The following is a 21,284-nucleotide window of genomic DNA, read 5'->3' on the forward strand; positions in this document are numbered from 1 at the left end:
CTGTTTTATTAGCCATAAGTATTAGCCATACAGTGCAAAGGAGTTACAGGCTTTTGCTGCACTCACCAAAAAAATGTAATACAAAAAAATAGACAAATTATGCACTTCTCACGACATGTAGGTAACTATCCAGTTCACCTTTGAATTTTTTCAAACTGCCAGCCTGAATTACTTATGGAGGCAACTTGTTGGCTAAAAGAAAACTTTGTAACAATGCAGTCTAAGCCTCTACTGCTGCAATCCCCTCTCAGAGCCTTATAAGCCTCATTCAGGTCCCCTGTAAGGTGCCTGGTTGCCAATATTTGTAGCCCACATAACTGAAGTCATTCCTCATATGGTCATCCTTTTACCTATCTCACCATGTGGATTGCCTATCTTTGGACCCTTTCAAGAAGTTCAATATCTTTTTTTCAGAGGTTCCCATACTTGGACACAGTATTCTAAATGAGGTCTTACACATGGGATTATGATTTCCCTATCTCTACAGGATAATGTTCAATAAACCAAATAGGGCCACCATGGGCTTTCCTGACTGAATGTTTACACTGCTCAGAAACTCCCAGATCCCTTTCTTTTCCTACTGTTTTTAATTCAACACCACCAAGTATAATTTATTTTAGGGTTGCTAATCCCCAAATGCAAGGCCTTGCATTCTAGTGCATTAAAACAGAGCTGCCCACTTTTCTGACCATTCTTGAAGACTGTTTGAGTCGTCCTGAAGGAGCACTGCTTGGTATTGATCATTAACTACTTTACCAGTCTTTATGTTGTCTGCAAATTTTGACATCAAGCCTTCTATCCCACCATCGATGCTATTTATGAAAATCAGAAACAGTGGTCCAAGAACTGATCCTTGGGGAAGCAACTTCTTTACACCGATCTGAAGAATATCCATTAATCACAACCATATGCTACGGCCCTGCAGCCACCCTGAGATCCATCTTAAAACCTTGACTGTAACATGTTTCAGCGTATATGGTACCTTCTCGTGGGGGTCAGCAAGTTAAATGCCTTGTTAAAATACAAATAAACTAAGTTGAAATTTTTCCCTACATCCATCTCAAATAAATGATACCTGTATTTTCACATGTGTCAATGGAATCATGCATGTTTGAGTTCTCCTTTTTTTGATGCTAACCTTTAGTGATGCTAATTGGGGTGGGGGTAATGGCACTTGTTTATTTTATTGCTAACAATCCAAGTGTGAGCTTCATTTTGGGAAGAATAATTTTAATTTATTTTCACAAAATAAAGATAAATTTTATTTATATACCTGTTTTTTTTTGCATGGGTGGGCTTTTGCTGTGATGCCTAGTCTGCATGTTGTGGGAGGGGCAATCCCACAGTAGAACAGTTTCAAGGAGAGCCATTGGAAACAAAATAATATCTGTTTGTAGATATTATTGACATAAGTTGCACAAAGTTCTCCATCTCTGTATGTGAAGGTTGGGAGGAAGTGGTTGGAGGAAGTAAAAAATTAGTTTATAGTTACAGACGTAACTGTAAGTGTTGTCATGTGGCAGGCACATATATTTACAAGAGGGAGGAATAATTGCACCTTCCTCCTGCAAATTTCTGAAATACAGCTTACTCTGGTTTCTCTCAAAAATAGAGCTTACAGTTGAAAACCTGCCACTGTGACAGCAAAATCTGTTGTGATCACACAGAGATTTTACTCTTTCACTCTCCCACATTTTTACTTCTAAATTTAATTTTTTGTAACAAATTTTGAAAGCAAAACCATTGCTCTGGCTCTGCACGTTTCTTATCATACAGGAGGAAGATCACTGTTGTGAAGAACTAATTTATTGTAACAAGAGACAGAAGAAGAAGCATCTGTGACAAGAAGTCCCCTCACCAAATGTTAGAACAAGAAGCTTAATGATAATCACTCATCTTCCTGGCATGAAAGGAGAAGCAAAAAAAAAAAAAAGGGGGGGGGGCAAACTCTCTTTCAGAGTGCTTCTTATTTGTAAAAGAAGCCATTATTAGAAGTCTGGTACTGTATACCAAGATTTATATCAACAACATAGCATCAAACTTCAACAAGGAGAGAGATCATAATCCAATGAACTAAACAAAAATGAAAGCTGTCACCTAAATCCTGTTGTTGGATGATGCATGCCTGCTGCTCTGGATACCAAAATTTAGCAGACATGTGAGATCTCAATAGGCTGGGCATTCAGATTTTTCATGCAGCTGTCTCTCTAAATATACATTTTTCTTCCTTCTTTAATGCATCCAGTTCAATAACATCTGAACCAAGAAAGAGAGGCAGCATCATCATGTACTGGCTAGCACTGAGTCAAACAGTATTTGAGCTGTTCATCACCTAGTGACAAAAAAAAAAAATAAAAAAATAATCATATTGTTGGCAAATACACCACCACGGATGAGCAGCTTATGCCAATCAGAGGTTGGTGTTCCTTCCAGCAGTAAATTCCACGTAAACTAGCTAAATATGGTTTGAAAATATTTAAGCTGTGCAATGCTCAGATGTGTTATATCTCTCCATGGAGGTGTAGTATGGAAGGCAAGAAGAAGGTCGATACTGTTTTTCTGAATTCAGCCAGTGATGTTGTCCATCATCTCATATCCCCAAATGCAGATACCTCTCACAATGATGATAGATAACTGGTTTTTTAGTGCACTAGCATGAGAACTGCTATAAAGAAACCTAAAGCTAGTTAGCACATTATGAAAAATGGAGAGGGAGCCACCGCCATAATTCATATCCCAGAGAAGGGAAGAAAAGAGCAATATCTTCAGATTCCAGGATACCACCTATCCCCTCCCAAAAATAGAAACATCATTTTATTATCTACAATGCATTAACAGTGATGCCACTGATCACTGATCAATGACAAAAAACTAGAATTCATCACTCACTACAATGAGCCCAAAGGAGGTATATATACACTGCTGATGAGATTTGTGGCACTTTCTTGTGCCAGAATCTCATGGAGATGGCCACTCACTCTATTCTTCTGACTTCTTGACATCACCAGTATCAATGGCCAAGTTGTTTCTCATGCAAACACTATACAAGCTTATATCCAGACAAACTTTTGACAGATGAAATTGATTTATTTCCCCCCCCCTTTTCTTTTTACTGATGCTGTATAAAAGCTTGCTTTTTTGCATCATTTGTCCCTATTAACACTAAGTATTTTGAGGAAGTTTGGCTTGGCCTTTTACATGGCCAGCTAAACAACATGTATTCATTGCAATACTGCTAGAGAAAGGGTGCAAATTTTTTTTTTTTAGAGCCCAGACCTTCATAGCAGCCTGGACGAATCTTTCCTGGTGTGTATCTGTCATCACATAAAGAGCCAAAAACACTGTTAGGCTTTTGCTGTATCAGCAGCCAATGTGCAAAGTCCATTCAAACAGTGTTTGCAATCAGTACCTATATATCTAATGAGAGTAGAGGATGAAACAGATAAGTCGCTAAATTGTTTTATTGTTATTTTTTGAAATTTCATTATTTGCACGTGTTTTTGATGCCTTGTTATTACCTTTTGTACTGAATCCAGAGAAATATCTTGTCATTTTGAGAGGTATCCCTTTCTCGACCTGGACTGGAAGAAAAGAATACCACTTGAAACAACATGTAGTTTACTTAGTACAAAAAATTAATGGTTGTTTTTTGTAAAACCAATTATATTCCCCCCCTCCCCCCCACACACACACTTTGTTTGGCTTTGTCTAATTGTATTACTTTATTTCGATTTGTAGTAAACCTTCACTTTTATTGTAAAAAGTTTCATTTTTATAAAATTTTTTGAGATAATCAAAAATAAAAGAATTTGCCTGCTTAATTTCCAAAAAGAGATTTATTAAATCACAACGATGTGCATTCCTTAGAATGTGTAAAAAAAAAAAAAAAAAAAAAAAAACCATTATCAGTCCACTGTAGGATGGAAGCCTCCTCAACGATTCATGTTGAGAGAAATGGACTATAATCTGCCACGCTGGTCCAGTTCGGGTTGGCAGATTGATCTTATTTAGCAGTCAGGGGCTTGAACCCCAGTCTATTCAAAGAGTGTGTGCTACTGCACTCCCGCTCCTGAATCTATGCATGGCAGCATTTATAAGTTGCTAAATACTGATGGGGAATGTGACCAATCGCTATGAAACATTATTTCCAAATATGGCTATTATGATTTTTGATATATTTTGTGAATGTCTGGTATCAGAAGTTGAAGAAATTTAGACAAATTCTCTACTCTTATGAGATTCCAAACAATCAATGTGGAAAATTAACAAGTGTAACCACTTACACAAGAAAATATAAAAAATCAACAAATGCAGTTATAAACACAATATTTTTGCAATGGATACAGTATTATTGATGTGATTAACAAATTTCAATGAGAAATATCTATTTACAGCTGAATAAACTTTTCAAGATTGAGGTCAAAAATAACCAGTATGACCAATTAATCTGAAACATTTTTTCCCAGAAATATCATGTTTAAGAACATGATGTTTCATGAATGTTTTTTAAACAGTATTTCTGCAGAAGATGGAGAAATTTTAAAGCAATTCTCTATTCCCAGCTACATTATGTATTCTAAACATTGGATGTGAAAATTGGCTATTTTACCACTTTGTCACTACAATATGAATTAAAAAATCAGTAACTATTGCAGTTATGACAATATTTTATATTGGCAATGAACATTTGCAATAGGATTACACTAGCCCAACAAGACAATTTTGCTCTAACATGATTGATAAATTGCAGCAATTCTCTCACACTTATATATAACACAGTTAGAGAATTGCAGCAAATCTCGCCTAACACTATTTTTGAGCTTTTGTGCAGGGGAAACCCTGATATTATGTTGGAAGTAATTTTTCAACACTTCCATTCTTTTTTGTGAATCTCTGTTGTTTACTGGCTTATCGTTATGCAAAAAGAATTATTGGGAAATCCTTGTATTTTATTTTGTTCGGAAAGCCCTGTGTTAAGTTCTGTGCTTTTGAACTTGTGCATGTTTGGAATCAAAAAAACTTGTGACTTTGAAGTGTGCAGTTTGTGAATTTTAAGGTTTTTGTAAGGTTATTTTGGTTCTTATTTGATCCTTTATAAATATTTCTGGGTAGGTACGCATTACTAAACTTTGTTCTTAAGAACCATATTGGAATAATTTTGTTGTTGTGAATAAATTCCAGCCATAAATTATGCCTAAGGAAAGTAAAAAAGCACCACTCAAAAGAAACTTTATTTCTGTAGAATCAAAGATACAAATTTTGGATTATCTTAAAAAAGGGGGAAAGGTATAATACATTGCAAAAAGTTTAAATTTAAATGAAGCAACAATCTGGACATTAAAGAAAAATGAACAGAAAATTGGAACTGCTGCTGCAGGATTGTTAATTTCTGCAAATATGCCAGCTCGTCCCCAAGTGCCAATAATTGAGAAAATCTAAAACATGCTCAGTAATTGGATTGACGATAGCAGTAAAAAAACAGATCCCAATTAGGTAGCAATACAATTAAACAAAAGGCACTAAAAATTTATAACCATTTAAAAGAAAATGGAGAAAAGAATGTTGTTGTCAGTAAAGGTTGGTTTAAGCAATTTAAAAACTGTTTCTCATTACATAACACAAGAATTCAAGGGGAAAGTGCATCAGCTGATAATGAAGCTGCCAAGAAGTATGCAGAGGAATTTCAAAAATATTATTGATGAGCACGGATACACACCACATCAAGTTTTCATTGTTGATGAAACAGGTCTTTGGCAGAAAAAAAAAATGCCTAACAGAACGTTTATTTCAAAAAAAGAGAAAACTGCACCAGGTTTTAAGACATCAAAAGATCGTGTGATGTTACTTATGTGCAGTAATGCATCAGGGGAGTACATGATAAAACATATGCTAGTTTATAAGATCCTCTAATCCTCATGCAATGAAAGGTGTAAATAAAACGCATTACTGGTATATTGGAAAGCAAATACAAAAGCTTAAACTTAAAAATTTACAAATCCAGATTAATGATTTTTTGAAGAGAGCAGAAGAGACAAAATCTAGATGTTCAGAAGATGAAGATATTCTGCAACATAGAAAATATTCTCATTCGATTGTGCTAGCAGAAATCAAATGAGAGGAAGTAAATTAAATGAACATATATTATCTGACATATGTATCACAGTTTATAAGAAGTTTAAGTTATTACTATTTTTAATAAAAATTAAGTTTCCAATAGTTATATAAAAAAAAAAGGTGTATTTTTGTTAGCTTTTGGAACGTAACCCTCCCCCCTTTTTGTAGTGGTTCTTAGTCCCATATAACATGGTTTTGCAGTACATGAGATTTTATAGAAACCTAATTACTGTGTTGTATGAGGGTTACCTGTAGTTGCATTATAAGCTTTTGAAAGTTAGTAGTCAAAAATCTCATATTCAGCCAATTCTTAGGAAACACAGTATTTATTATTATATATTTTTTTCAATAACTGCTGGGCCACCATTTTCATGGATAACAGCTGCTATTCACCTAAGCATTGACTCCACTAGTTGTCAGAATATGTCTGTAGGGATTTGCAGTTATGCTGCCTGCAAGGCTTTCTACAGTGTCAAAAGAGACGACGATTGCATGTCCATACACCTCACTTCCCATTTCAAAACATCACACAGGTGTGTTCATTTGGATTGAGGGCAAGTGAATTTGGAGGCCAATCAAGATGGGTGATATCTTCACTGTTCCCTGAATGATTTGTGCACAGTGTGGGCCTGATGACATGGCACATTGTCTTGAAAGATCCCTTTTCTGTCAGGGGAAAAAATGCAATATGGCAGGGCGCACATGATCTCATGAGCTGTCAATAGACATCACCAGTGAAACATTGATCCACACACACCAGGGGTCCTAGTTCTTGCTAATAAAACATGCCCCATATTCAGCAACAAATGCCACCTGCCTGGATAGTGGGCACTATGCATAGTGGGTCTGTAGACCTAGTGCTGCTTGCACCCCACACAAAAGCATCTATCATCAGCATGTTGTACCAGGTATTTGGACTCATCTGATCAACACACTTGTTTCCAGCCCTCCAGTGTCCAACCAGCATGTTGACAGCACAGCATTTGCCACTGACAATATTCAGTGATGAGCAGAGGGTCTCTCTTGGGTTGTCTATTGTGGAAACCCATACACTTGAGCGCGTAATGCATCATCATTTCGGATATTGTTCATGCATTCCCCATACTGTATTGCAATGTCACGCAATGCACTGCACCCTTTGCTCACCACAAATATCCACTTTAAATAAGCCTTTACAATTCTGAAAACGGGAGGTGGTTTGACCCGTTCAACACCATTCTTGTACACCTTAACCACACAGGGCCACGAGCAATCTACAAGACGTGCCATTTCTGATATGGAAGCACCCGAAGCATGAGCTCGCACAATCATGCCATTTTTGAAACCCTGTTCTATTTTTTACTGCTTTTTATCGGTATACTGCTAAAATAATGTATACTGCTATTGTATCACTGACTAATATGACCAGATGCAAATTACCCACTGCTCTGGCATATGAAGCTGTTTGGATTTTTATACTGCAAGCTGCGCAACATAGTCCATTACAGATAGGATGGTCACAATTCAGTGATCATGAGAGAGAGAGAGAGACGAGAGAGAGAGAGAGAGAGAGAGAGAGAGAGAGAGAGAGAGAGAGAGAGTGCGTGCATTCAGATATTTTTTATCTTAATGATTATTAACCACATATTTTTATTTTATAATCACGCCATAAAAATGTTTCAGAAACACTTTTGAAACGTTTTAATTATTTTTAGCTCCTACATCTGATCCATCCAATTTTGAAATACCTTGAATATATTCATTCGTATATATTGTGTACACACACACACGCATTTTTATCTTAATGCACATCATTAAAATGTTTCAGAATATGAAGGTTACTTTTCTTTCATTAAAAAAAAAAAAACCTTCAGCACTTTTCAGAAATTTAATGATTTTGTTTGAATTAACATTTTAAAGTACCTGCTGGCTGTTGAGTTCGATTTAATGCTGTGGCCATTGCTACAGCAGCTGCACTTGGCATACTACTAAATGGAGCTGGTCCAAAAGTAACAGGAACTTTCGTATGAGAACTAACTTTAATGCTGTTTTTCCTTTGAAAAATGTTTGTACTCTCTCCATGTAGTAAGTGCTGTAGTTGGAGAAACTGCTCTTTAAGTCCCTGAAATACAATGTAATAAAAGATATTATCTCTGTCATTTTTAGAAATGGGGTAAACTTCATTCAAACAATTTACTTAACAATCTGGCTTGTCAGAATTAGTCAAAGTTTTGATACCCCCCCACCAGATATTTTTATCTTAATGACTATTAACTACTTATTTTCATTTTATAATCACATCATAAAAATGTTTCAGAAACACTTTTGAAACATACGTTTAACACCTCTTTTTTTAATAATTTTTAGCAATATTCCAAGACATGCAATATCTCTAAGTGTATGTCTCACCAGTGGCCTGTGTAACAAAACTATAACCTCCTCCTCCCTAGGTATGATGGAGAAGGAGGTTATAGGTATGATATAAAGGTGATGGAGAGAAGGAAAAAAAAAAAAAAAAAACTCCACCGAGTGAACCTTCTTGGTCATCTCACACTATATGCTAACCTTTTATGTCTCATTGTATTATAACACTCAAACCCTTGTTTTACTTCACCTTGTGTTAAGTTATTCTTGGGTTATTTTTATTTTCCAATAGAATCTTATATTTGACAGCATTAAAATGCAACTGCCATTTCTCCCAATATCCATAAATATTTTCAATTTTTTTCCCTCTAGTACCTTCTGTTTGCTGCAAGGGAGTTTCATTATGGTCTGCTGGTTAGCAAATGATTTCTCTTTACGTATTAATTATTTTTCATAGAATTTCTGTAAATTGTCTGTTTTATTATTGTTAAAATATTATTAAAGAATTTCCCCCAATTAAGCATAACTGCAAGTACTTTTCCAAATTCTATTTTCCATCGTCCTTTACTTAGTTTCTTTAAACTAAAGGAAGAATCAGAATTGCATGTGAATACAGGTATCCTTCATTTTACATAATTAAAGGATTCCAGGAAAACAGTTATTCTTTTCTCACAGAAAAGAATGTAAACTGGAAGGCTAACATTCTGAATCATATTACTGGAATTTTTTTATATTTGATAAACATTTTAAACTAGAATATAATTATACAACGTATGATCTAAATGTTCAAGGATTGAATGAACTAACATTTAGGAAATGGAGCATAACGGCTCTGCAGATGGATCTTCTTCAAAGTAGCCTCTTTGAAAATGTATACAGTAAACCCTCGCTATTCGCGGGGATTACGTTCCTGAGAAATGTCGCGAATACCGAAAACGCGAATACTGAGTTATGGCTCCCATAGTAATAAAGGGGTTCCGTTCCAAAGTATGAAATATATAAGAAAAACTAGTCTAAAATTTTGTCTATGTATATATTATATGTACCTTCATAATATGACTGTACATGACAGTACATAGTGAAATGCAAGCATATGGCATCGAAATGAAAATAAGAAACAATTTAATATTAAATGTAATATTTATTAGAAATTTCAAACAAATCTTTCAAATCTGCGCCTTTGCTAGCAAAAAAAAACATCCCGCCAGTGCTATCACCAGTTTCGCTAAAGTGTTGATAAAGGAGTTTTGCCTTTTCACGAATGATGAGTGAACTTAACGGAATTTTATTTTGAATTCGGTCTTCTATCCACAGATTTAAAGCTTTTCCATTTTTTTTAATTTAACATCACGAGTTACAGAGCAAATTTTTGAAGCAATTAGCGCGGTTTCACGGACACTGCGGCAGATTTTTTCTTCCGATTTCCTGATTGATCGTACTGTTGACTCATTGATTTTATGATGTTTTGCCACTGAGGAGACACTTTCACCATTAGAAATTTCGTCTAATAACTCAATTTTATTCGCTAGTGTCATCACCTTCTTTGATATTTTCACATTTCTCTTTTTATTCGTAGCCATATTTTTGTAGGGGTTAGAAAGAACTTGACCACAATAAAGTCACTTTCTTCCGTTAACGCACTCGAAAAAGTCTGTTTTACACTGCAAAACGGTAGAGTTATCATTTTTGTAAGCATATCAATTTATAAATTGATAAATTTATTCAATTTATAAACATATAAATTAAAATCAAACGACGAAACCTTCCATGACTAACACATACTGAACAAGGATTAGCGAGAAACATCCACGCTCCCGATTTTTTCACCCCTCTCCCCCACCCACTGAGCGCTGTTTTGACCGGGAAAGATAATTTTAGCCACGCCCATGTTTTTTATGGCTGAAAATATTCACGGCGTTTTAAAATTCACATTTTTTTAGGTTTCATTTTATATTAAATCGGCGATCGCGAATACGCGAATACAGATACCGCGAATAGCAGGGGTTTACTGTACACAGATTCCAGTAGTTCTTTGAAAGCATTCCTGATAGGATTTTTTTTTTTGAAATTGCTGATGGTTTCTGTGTCACATTGTGAATAACTTCCTCAGCTGTAGAATTCTTGAATGGAAAGCACCAACCATTTTCTGTTGCTATAAAACTGTTTTTCTGTATTCCTTTTCCTAGTTGCACAGTTGCTGTAAAACTGTTTTCTGTATTCCTAGTTCACAGTTTGACCAGATGGGTCAAATTTATAAACAACACACAGTGAGTCAAAAATACAACAAGCGTGATCTCCACATTTCATTGGGACCATCTTGTTTTTCTGGGCCTTCGAGAAAGCAGTCTTCCACTGAGAAGGTTGGGCCCTTGTTTACAGTCATAGCCACACACTTACAATTCATCACCAGTAATGATGGAAGAAACAAAGTGAGGTCAGCAGCAGCAGCACGTTAATAAAAATCCTAGCTTGTAAGAAACTGCTAATCTTTGGTGCTAATTTTCACCAATTATTAGCACCAAACTGCTAATTTTCACAAATTAGCAGTATGGTGCTAAACTGCTAATTTTCAGTGGGATCACAAAGAACAGGAACAGACTTCGCTGATATGTCTCGCATTCCCGAAATTGTAGTACAATTGACTGACATGTCCCATAAATACCAACTTCACTGGCAACTCTACAGATAGTTGAACATCATTTGTTCCTGTTCAGTCATAAACATAAATAACCATCTTCAACAGACAACCATCCTTTGAACACATAGCACCTTCTCTGAAAGCTGTTTTTAACATTTCATGAGTTTCTGTTGCACTTTCCCTAATTTAAACAAAAATTGGTGCAAATTTTCTGGTCAGTAAAATTACTCATTTTAAAATGCAATGAAACACACAAAACATCTTCTATTCAATGTACATTAACTCAGAGTGAATGCATTGGTGATTCATATTTCACTGTCTAGATGAGACACCAAACACTGTGAAAAGTCAACTCATGTGATGCCACAATTTTGAGATACAAAGCCAGTCCCTGAATTTTCTGATTACATCTCATATTTATCATGTTAATATTATATATAAAATCATATAGCTCTTTAGAAAGCTTCTGGAACATGCATTGGCTTGTTTATACTACCTGATAGAGGCATGGTTTCAACATGTGTGTGGAGGCGAGTTTCCAAAAGACATTTGGGGCTGCAGACAGCATATTACAATGATGGTCGGCTTTGCCGAGCGAGTTTTTTATCATAGATTTTTAAAGTTTTTAAAAATGAGAACTAAACATGATACATTTAAATATTTATGTGCTCATATTTTGACTTGGCTGTTGAACATTAGAATGCAATTTTCAAAAATCAAACTAGATAAAAAAAAAAAAAAAAAATGCCGGCTGATTGGCAATAAATATGCTCATTCATGGCAATAAATATGCTTATTCATGGCAATTAACAAGCTTTATTTCCTTTTTTTTTATTAAAATTTACTGTTGCTGATGTTTGCTTCTGATGCAGTAATCCTCTACATCTATTTACATACATAGTGGCTGAGTAGAAGAAGACAGAGGGTGGTAATCAGTGGATGCTGCTCTTCGTATACTAATGTTATTAGTGGAGTCCCACAGGGTTGGGTGTTGGGTCCACTGTTGTTTTGTATATTTATCAATGATATTGATGAAGGTATATCAGGTTTAGTGTCGAAGTTTGTAGATGATACAAAGGTTGGCAGGGTTGTTAATGACAGATATGGCAGTGTGCTACTGCAACAGGATCTAGAAAATTTGGGAAGATGGGCTGAGACGTGGCAACTGAAGTTTAACATTGACAAATGCAAAGTAATGCAGAAGTAACCAAATGCAAAGTACTGTAGAAGTAACCCCAGAGGAACATGCCAACTGTGGTACTACACTTAGGGTGGTAGAAAACGAAAAAGATCTGGGAGTAATTGTGCAGTCAGATACGAAGTTTTCTGAACAATGCAGACAAGCTGCAAGAGCAGGTCATGGGGTTTTGCAAATCATATACAGGAATTTTGCTAGTAAGGAAAAGGAGGTGATTATCCCTTTGTATAAGGCGGTCGTTAAGCCATGCCTTGAATACTGCATACAGGTCTGGAGGCCTCATTTTAGGAAAGATGTAGAGTTGCTTGAGTGTAGAAGGGCAACAAGATCGGTCAGGGGGAATGAAGGGATCCTCTTACCAAGAGAGGCTTAAGTTCTACAAACTGCAGCAGCTGGAGACTAAGCACTTGCAAGGTGATCTGATTGAGGTGTATAAGGCCTTGAATCAGTTGAGCACACTGAATTCTGATGGGATTCTTCCACTTGTTCAGATTACGAACCTAAGGGGGCGTAAATTCAAATTGAGGGACAACAGCTGTAGAATAGATGTGTGGAAATTTGCCTTTAGCCAGCGGGTGGTTAATTGCTGGAACAAACTTCCATCTGTCATGGAATTTGATTGGTTAAATAGATTTAAGGAGGAACTGGACAAACATTGAGGGAATAGTTGTGTGAATTTTTTTTTTTTTTTTTTTTGGGCTGATGCTAGATAAGCTCATACGCTTGCTTTCTTGCATCATATGCCACAATTACTATTACTGTTATTACTACTATATCTGAAAACTTTTGACTTTCAAAAAATCAGATCTGGCAATTACAAGCAGGAGAAAAACTGAAAAGTTTTGCACCAAAACAATCGAAAAACATGATATTTTTCAAAAAAATCAAGAGGTTTTGAGCTCATCACTAATGCTGGCTGAGGTAAACTCTCCACCCTAGTAAATGGGAAGTGTAGCCTAGCATTATCATGGTGTAGTGTGATTTAGTGTCCTGTTCGAGTTTTCCTTTTTTGTTTTACACCTCTATTAAGCTTAGTGTTTAGTCATATCTTTCCTTATTTATAGTCTGAATGTAGCATCATCAATTCAAAGACTGTGAATAAGTCTGCCTCCCCTGTTTTCAAATTGTTTTCAAAATAAATATGCATTTTTTTCAAGCTAGTGTCTTTGTTGCTGGTCATTTTCATAACTGATATAGATGTGCTGAGTGGGGATTCATATGGTGACCCCCCCTCTGTCAAACATATTCAGCAAGAGCAAAACTGAGATCTGTTTTTTTATGCTGTTCACATGGTTTCCCAGTCGATCCTTTGAAGACACTTATTGGTTTAGTCAATATAACTTTGCATCACAATCTAAATAACAGATTTTATTATGAACATTTCAGGAGTGTGAGGGATTTAATGATTGGGGGAAGTACAGTCTGTAGTTTCCTGCCCAGCATTTGCTTGCAATGAATATTATGCTGTTCTAATATTCTTGTTATCTTTTGTGACACTAGGGTAAAATGGGATGTAAACCACACTGGCATTATTAACTGGACATTCGCTTTGTCCAAAGTTCTAAGCCAAGAGATCATACTTACCTAGGATCCACTATGGGAAACCATGTGCTCAGAGGTCTTCTTTTACTCTATTTGCCAATCTCCATCAACTTTCTTGCCATTTTTCTTACCACTTCTGAATGTTAAGATAAACAGATAGAACTGTCTTATACACCACTCTATACCGGAAGTCAATATATGCAGATTAATTTAGAGGTTATTTCATAAGCCATGCTCCGCCACACAAAAACAGCAGGCAGAGTGCAGGTTTTAATGGCTAGGGACTGGTCACACTGTAGCAAGAGAGATGATAGAAAATGGGAAATAAATAGAATACAAAGAGGTTTCTGAACATATTGTTCATTAGTGTTGGCACTAATGATATTAAGAGTAGGAGACCGGCGGAATTACTTAGCAAGTACAGGTCACTGTTGAAAAAAAGCCGTGAATTAGGGTTGAACTTGGACAGGTATTTTGAACGAACAGAGGGGTGAAGTGGAAGTGGGTTTTTTTTTTTTTTTTTTGGCTGATGCTGCATAAGCTTGCTTTCTTGCATCAAATGCCTCTACTAATGCTAATGCTAATGCTAATGCTAAAACACTAGATACCGAAAAAATATATATAACATAACTATTTTGGGATATAACTTAAGGATTTAATTTTTGTTTTGAATTTTATTGAATTAAATCGGAATCATGACTCTGACCAGAGCAGCAAAGCAAAAGGCTCAAGCTAATGGAAGTGCTGTGGTTCAGGGGAAAACTGTGGGGGGCAGTTGCCCTCTGAATCACAGTCTTTTAAAATGCACTGTTTGCTTGATGTTTGCGGAGCAGTCGGGTACGGGACATGATACTGCCAAGGGGGATGTCTTTGTGTGTGCACGATGTAAGGAGTGCAAGGAAATCAGGCGACAACTCAGCGTTGTTATGGGCCTTTATGAGAGCTTGAAGGACAGGGTGGATGCCCTCGAAGGAAATAAATTGAGGGGCCCATCAAGCTCTCAGCTGCCCACATCAACGCCAGAGCTTGCACTTGGTCATCAGGCAACACAGAGGCAGCCCCCTGGGCAGAATGCGCTGGTCCCACAGGAACTAGTAGTTGTTGGTGACTCTATTGTCAGGGAAACGGGGAACATGCTTTGTAAAAAGGATAGGTGGAATAGGACCAGGGTATGTCTGCCAGGGGCAAAGGTTGATGACGTTGTAGAGCGGATATCATCTTTTAAGGGCACAAAAGGTGATATAGTTGTACATGTTGGCACTAATGATATTAAGAGTAGGAGACCGGCGGAATTACTTAGCAAGTACAGGTCACTGTTGAAAAAAAGCCGTGAATTAGGGTTGAACTTGAAAGTGTCTGCAATTCTGCCCAGACACGATAGGAGGGAGTATATGATGAGAGCCTTGTCGATCAATTCGGCCCTGGAGGGATTGTGCAAGGCTCAAGGGGTAGAATTTTTTTCAGCCTGGACTGTACTTGTTAACAGGAGAGATTGCTTCTACAGGGATGGGATACACTTAAATAGAAAGGGTGCAAGAATTTTTGCTGATGCTGTCGAGGCAGTGTTAGGTGGGTCGGAAAACTGCTAGTTGGGGGGGATACAAGGACTAATAGATTATCAGTAGCCACTGGCAGAGGTGGAAGTGATTCTTGCACTGCTTCTATTGAAATGAGCAGGAACCTGAAAAACAAGATGCAGGATATTTCAGAGACTGCTGGTAGTCATTGCGGTATAAGTAAACACATGGGTTGTGTTAGGGTAGCTAAGAATAGAAACAGGTGCATGTATACCTGCGTGTACACCAATGCTAGGAGTTTGGTAAATAAATTTGATGAATTTGAGGTATTGCTCAAAACATCAAAGGCAGATATTGTTGGGATATCAGAGACGTGGTGTCACACAGATATAAGTAATGCGGAACTGGAATTTGGGGAATACAATGTGTATAGAAAGGATAGACAGGACAGGAGGGGTTATGCTATTAATTAAGAAACAAAGTCCAAGGAAGTGAAGCCAGTCGACATCGATGGACAGGGCAGTATCGAGTCAGTTTGGTGTGACATAAGCATAGGGAAATCAAAATTGAGAGTAGGAGTGTGCTATAGGCCTAATGACTCTGATGAGTATAATAAGATATTGTACAGAGAAATAGAGTGGGCCAGTAAATCAGAGAGTCTTATAATGGGGGATTTTAATTTCCCAGATATTGACTGGAATTTGTGGGTTGGTCACTCGCACACTAGCAAGGCTTTTGTGGATTTATTGGATGATTGTTTTCTACATCAGCATGTTCGTGAGGCAACAAGAGGGAGCAATACTCTTGATCTGATTATCAGTAGTGATTCTTCATGCATTAAGAATCTGCAGATAAATGAACCACTAGGTGGCAGCGATCACAGTGTGTTGAAGTGGGATTTACTCAAGGAGGTAACTACCATCAGAGGTAAAGGGAAGGGTTTTTGTTTTCGTAAAGGCGACTATGATGGTCTGAGACAGTATTTAAATTCTATACAGTGGGACGAACTGATGATGTTACCAACAGCAAACTCAAAATGGGAAGCATTCAAGGAACTAATCTTGGAGGCTACCAGGCTTTACATACCAACTAAGAAATATTGTTCAAGGTTTAGGCCTAAATGGTTGTCAGATGAACTAATGAGACATGTGGCAGAGAAGAAAAATGCATGGGATACTTACAAATTAACACATGACACAGAAGCCTATGATAGATACAAGTTGGTCTGTAACCAAGTCACAAAGGAGATTAGGCAGGCAAAGGCAGACTACGAAAAATCCTTGGCAAAGGATGCAAAGAAGAACAGAAAAGAGTTCTTTACATATTTGAACTCGAGAAGGAAAGGGATGAATCAGATTGGTCCACTGGATATTGATGGTTCAACAGTTGAGGATCCTGCTCAGGTGGCTAACAATCTAAATGAGTATTTTGCATCTACATTCACGCATGAGGAGTTATTCAGGAAGGAGAATGATGTAGGTAAAGTAAACATTGGCAGTGAGCTGGATGATTTTGTAATAACTGAGAGGAAAGTGGAGGAGAGATTGTTGAGGATAAACATAAAAAAGGCAACTGGGGTGGATGGGATCTATCCAGTTATATTAAAGGAGGCAGCAAAGGAAGTATGCAAACCCCTACCCATAATTATGAGAGCTTCTTTGGACTCAGGGGAGGTACCCATAGACTGGAGATGTGCAAATGTAACCCCAATTCACAAAGGAGGATCAAAGGCTGACACAAGTAATTATAGACCTGTTAGTTTAACTTCTGTTCCAGGTAAATTAATGGAGGCACTGGTTAAAGAAGCACTGCAGGAACAGCTAGACAAGAATTCAGTTATAGCTCAGACGCAGCATGGTTTTGTTAAGGGCAGGTCTTGCCTGACCAATTTGATTGGATACTATGATGTAGTCACAAAAGAACTGGATGCAGGGAATAACTTTGATATTATATATTTGGATCTTAGAAAGGCTTTTGATACTGTTGCACATGGAAGACTGCTGCACAAATTGGAGCAGTGTGGCATTGGAGGCAAATTGCTGCTATAGATAAGGGGATGGTTGAGTGGCAGAAGACAGAGAGTGGTAATCAATGGACACTGCTCAACGTGGACTAATGTTATTAGTGGAGTTCCTCAAGGTTCAGTGTTGGGTCCGTTGTTGTTTTCGGTGTTTATGAATGATATTGATGATGGGATATCAAGTTTAATGTCCAAGTTTGCAGATGATACAAAGGTTGGCAGGGTCGTTAAGGACACTACTGACGCTATGCTGCTGCAACAGGATCTGGAAAGGTTGAACAGATGGGCTGAGAGGTGGCAAATGAAGTTTAACATTGACAAATGTAAAGTACTACATATGGGAAACAGTAACCCCAGAGCAACGTATCAACTCTGCGGTACTACACTGACAGTGGTGGAGAATGAAAAGGACCTGGGGGTAATTGTGCAGGCAGATATGAAGTTCTCTGAGCAGTGCAGACGAGCTGCAAGAGTAGCTCAGGGTGTCTTGTCAATGATATACAGGAATTTTTCTAGCAGGGATAAGGAGGTGATTATTCCCTTGTATAAGGCAATGGTTAGGCCACATCTTGAGTACTGTATACAGGTCTGGAGGCCTCATTTCAAGAAGGATGTAGAGCTTCTGGAACGGGTACAGAGAAGGGCAACAAGATTAGTGAATGGAACAAAGGGTTGCTCTTACGAAGAAAGGCTTAAGTTTTGCAAATTACAGAGTCTGGAAACTAGGCACCGGCGAGGTGATCTGATAGAGGTGTATAAGGCTTTGAATGGTTTGAGCATGCTCAATGCCAATGGGATTCTTCATCTTGCTCAGAATAATCACCTCCGAGGGCATAAATTCAAATTGAGGAAGGACGGATGTCGGACAGATGTGCGGAAATTTGCCTTTGGCCAGCGGGTGGTTGGTTGGTGGAACCGACTTCCATCACTTGTTGTTGAAGTTGATAGCCTAAACAAATTTAAAGCTCAACTGGACAGGTATTTCGAACGAACGGAGGGGTGAAATGGGAGTGGAGTTTTTTTTTTTTTTTTTTGGCTGATGCTGAATAAGCTTGCTTTCTTGCATCATATGCCTCTACTAATGCTAATGCTAATATGATTTCCCAGAAGGCATCCTAGGTAAGTATGAAGCCTTGGCTGGACAGAGCTCTGGACAATGAGAACATCCAGCTAATGCTACTACTGCTAGTATGGCTTGCATTCCATTTTACCCTGAAGTGTCACAAAGGATAGCAAGAATATCAAAAAAACAGTGAAATAGTTGTTGTGGGCAAATGCCAGACAGGAAACAAAAGGCCCATGATTAAATTCCCTCCACTCCTGAAATGTTTAGAAGTAGAGCCATTTATAGAACTAATTTTTAGATTGTGATGAAAGCTGTACTAATGAAGCTGAGATGATTTGAGAACCAGCTAGGAAACCCCATGAACTTCACTGCCAAACATGTATGACAGAGGGATCACACCCATCCCACCCCCAGATCAATTATCAGTTACGAAAATGACCATTAAATTATCAGGGTGTGTGTGTGTGTGTGTGTGTGTGTGTGTGGGTGTTATGGGGGTTTAAGGGTGCAGGGGCTAGAGTCACCTAATTTTTATCAGTTATGAACAGAAATGGGGTACTTGTACTCACTGTCTTTCAATTGGCATAGTGCATTTCAACAAAGTCCACTGGAAAGTTGGAGGTGGGGGGGAATGGTTCAATAGATATACTGGAAAAAATTACACAGATATAGATAGTATGTGTCAACAAAAACAGAATGATAGTGTGTGTGTGTGTGTGTGTGTGTGTGTGTGTGTGTGTGTGTGTGTGTGTGTGTGTGTGTGTGTGTGTGTGTGTGTGTGAGAGAGAGAGAGAGAGAGAGAGAGGAGCAGAATGAAAAACTGTGTTGAAAGCTATCATTTCATATTGTAGATCTCCAATATTTTAAGTGTAGAGTAATATTATATTTTAACAATTGTATGTGTTTTAAAATTTTAATTGTACACTTTTAATATTTATTCATACAGCTTCACATAAATAGTTATTCAGTTATATTAAAAGATTTCAAATACAGTTAGTCAGTACTGGATAGAATCAATATGTATGTGTCTGACTTCGGAGCACATTAATTTTTAATTAAAAAGTATAGAAGATAATAATTCAGTGTATATAAAATATACAAATCCACAGGTGGTATTAGGTGTGTATTTTCTGTGGAAATATTCTTTTTCCTTGGTTGCATTTACAGTGGTACCTCGGTATACGTCCGCTTTGGAATAGGTCCAACTTGATATACGTCCCGTTTGGACGCGAAAAATTTTGTTTGGTATACGACATTTGTTTGGGATACGACTCGCGTGCTTCAAAATGAGTCATGACACCACACGCTACCCTTGTTTACCTCTCTCAAGACAAAGCCATGACTCAGATGCCAGATCTTACCCCCCTCTCCAAAAACCGAATAAAAGCCGACCAAGGACAGACGCTAGCAAAGTACGTGCACGTGTCCTCACGCGGCTTTCCGAATAAAACCGATCGAGGACGTATGCGCGCACAGTGCGCACTTACGTCATCGATCGACTGAATTCGATTTTTGGAGAGGGGGGTAAGATCAGGCATCTCTGCCATGACTGCCCACGGGTGTCAGTACGACAGTTTCTACCATTCAGTGAACAGCCTGCGCTATAACTCGGTGAATTTTCACGTGATTTTGTGTTTTTTCGCGTAAATGTTTTGTAAATTCATTAACCACAAGTTCTAAGAAGGTTAATGAGAAGAGCCAAGCAACAAAGAAAATGGGGCAGGATCATCACGGAGGTGAAAAATGAGATTGTTGATAAGTATGAAGGTGGCATGCGCATCCGGGACTTGGCTGCTGCATACAGTATGCCGAGAACGACGGTATCTACGATTGTGAAAAACAAAGACGTTATTAAATCTGCTAGTGTTGCGAATGGGGTGAAATCGATTACCAAACAAAGATCAGGGACATTGTATAATATGCCAATAACAATAGGATTTTTTTTCATGGGAACGGATTAATCATTTTCCCTTTATTTCTTATGGGAAAAATTCGTTTGGTATACGTCCTGTTTGGTATAAGTCCAAGGATCTGGAACAGATTAAGGACGTATACTGAGGTACCACTGTACTTCTATTTTCACAGAAAATACACACCTAATACTACCTTGGATTTGTATATTTTATATACACTGAATTATTATCTTCTATACTTTAAATGTTTCTTTGGAATCATTTCATACTCATGGGCCTATTGCATGTTCTTTTAATATTGGATCCTTTGCTACACCATTTTAGGATCTCAAGTCACCATGTTACTTTTCCATCGACTTAAACCAATTATTTTTCCTTGGATGTACCTGCATGCAAATTTGAATAGATTATCAATTTATTTATATCTTAAAATATTTATGATTCTTATTTTCTTTCTCTGATACGTTTAATATTCAGCTTATTATAACGTAACCCTATCTTTTGGTCTATGTGTATATGGTTTTTGACACATTAATGATAATGTTTAATTGTGTATGACTATTAAATTTAAAGTCATACACTATTCCAATCATGTCTATCACTTTTTTCAACACTTATTATAAATTATCTCCATGCACTTGTATTCTAAATATGACTATAGAGGTCACTACATTCCTGCTTTTTTGAGTTTCCACGCTGCTTACTATTAAGTCCGCTTTGATGCTATAAATTGCTCTATCATGTAAATATATTGTTCACTTGGTTGAAATTGCATTCAGCTACTCTACTGAATTGATGCCTTCATCTCCTGCCTTTTTCCCCGCCAGACTGGTTTTCACTTCACATTACTTGTAATATTCCAGGTATCGTACATGTTCACTTTCTTATTTTACTTTCGGTTTATCGGCATGTTTGACACATATATCTCTATAC

General features: G+C 37.4%; 1 protein-coding gene across 2 annotated transcripts in view; it reads right to left on the bottom strand.

Moving 5' to 3' along the window:
* Nucleotides 1-21,284, bottom strand: part of Nup58 (nuclear pore complex protein Nup58) — a 177,716-nt gene that overhangs the window by 37,617 nt on the left and 118,815 nt on the right. For both annotated transcript variants that reach the window (XM_090379882.1, XM_090379892.1), the window contains exon 10: nucleotides 8,017-8,215. In XM_090379882.1, coding sequence (XP_090236008.1) covers nucleotides 8,017-8,215 — 199 coding nt within the window. The remainder of the gene's footprint in view (nucleotides 1-8,016; nucleotides 8,216-21,284) is intronic.

Source organism: Mastigoproctus giganteus, chromosome 1 (assembly GCF_048544385.1).
Source record: "Mastigoproctus giganteus isolate SK-2022 chromosome 1, ASM4854438v1, whole genome shotgun sequence".
NCBI classification, from domain to species: domain Eukaryota; kingdom Metazoa; phylum Arthropoda; class Arachnida; order Uropygi; family Thelyphonidae; genus Mastigoproctus; species Mastigoproctus giganteus.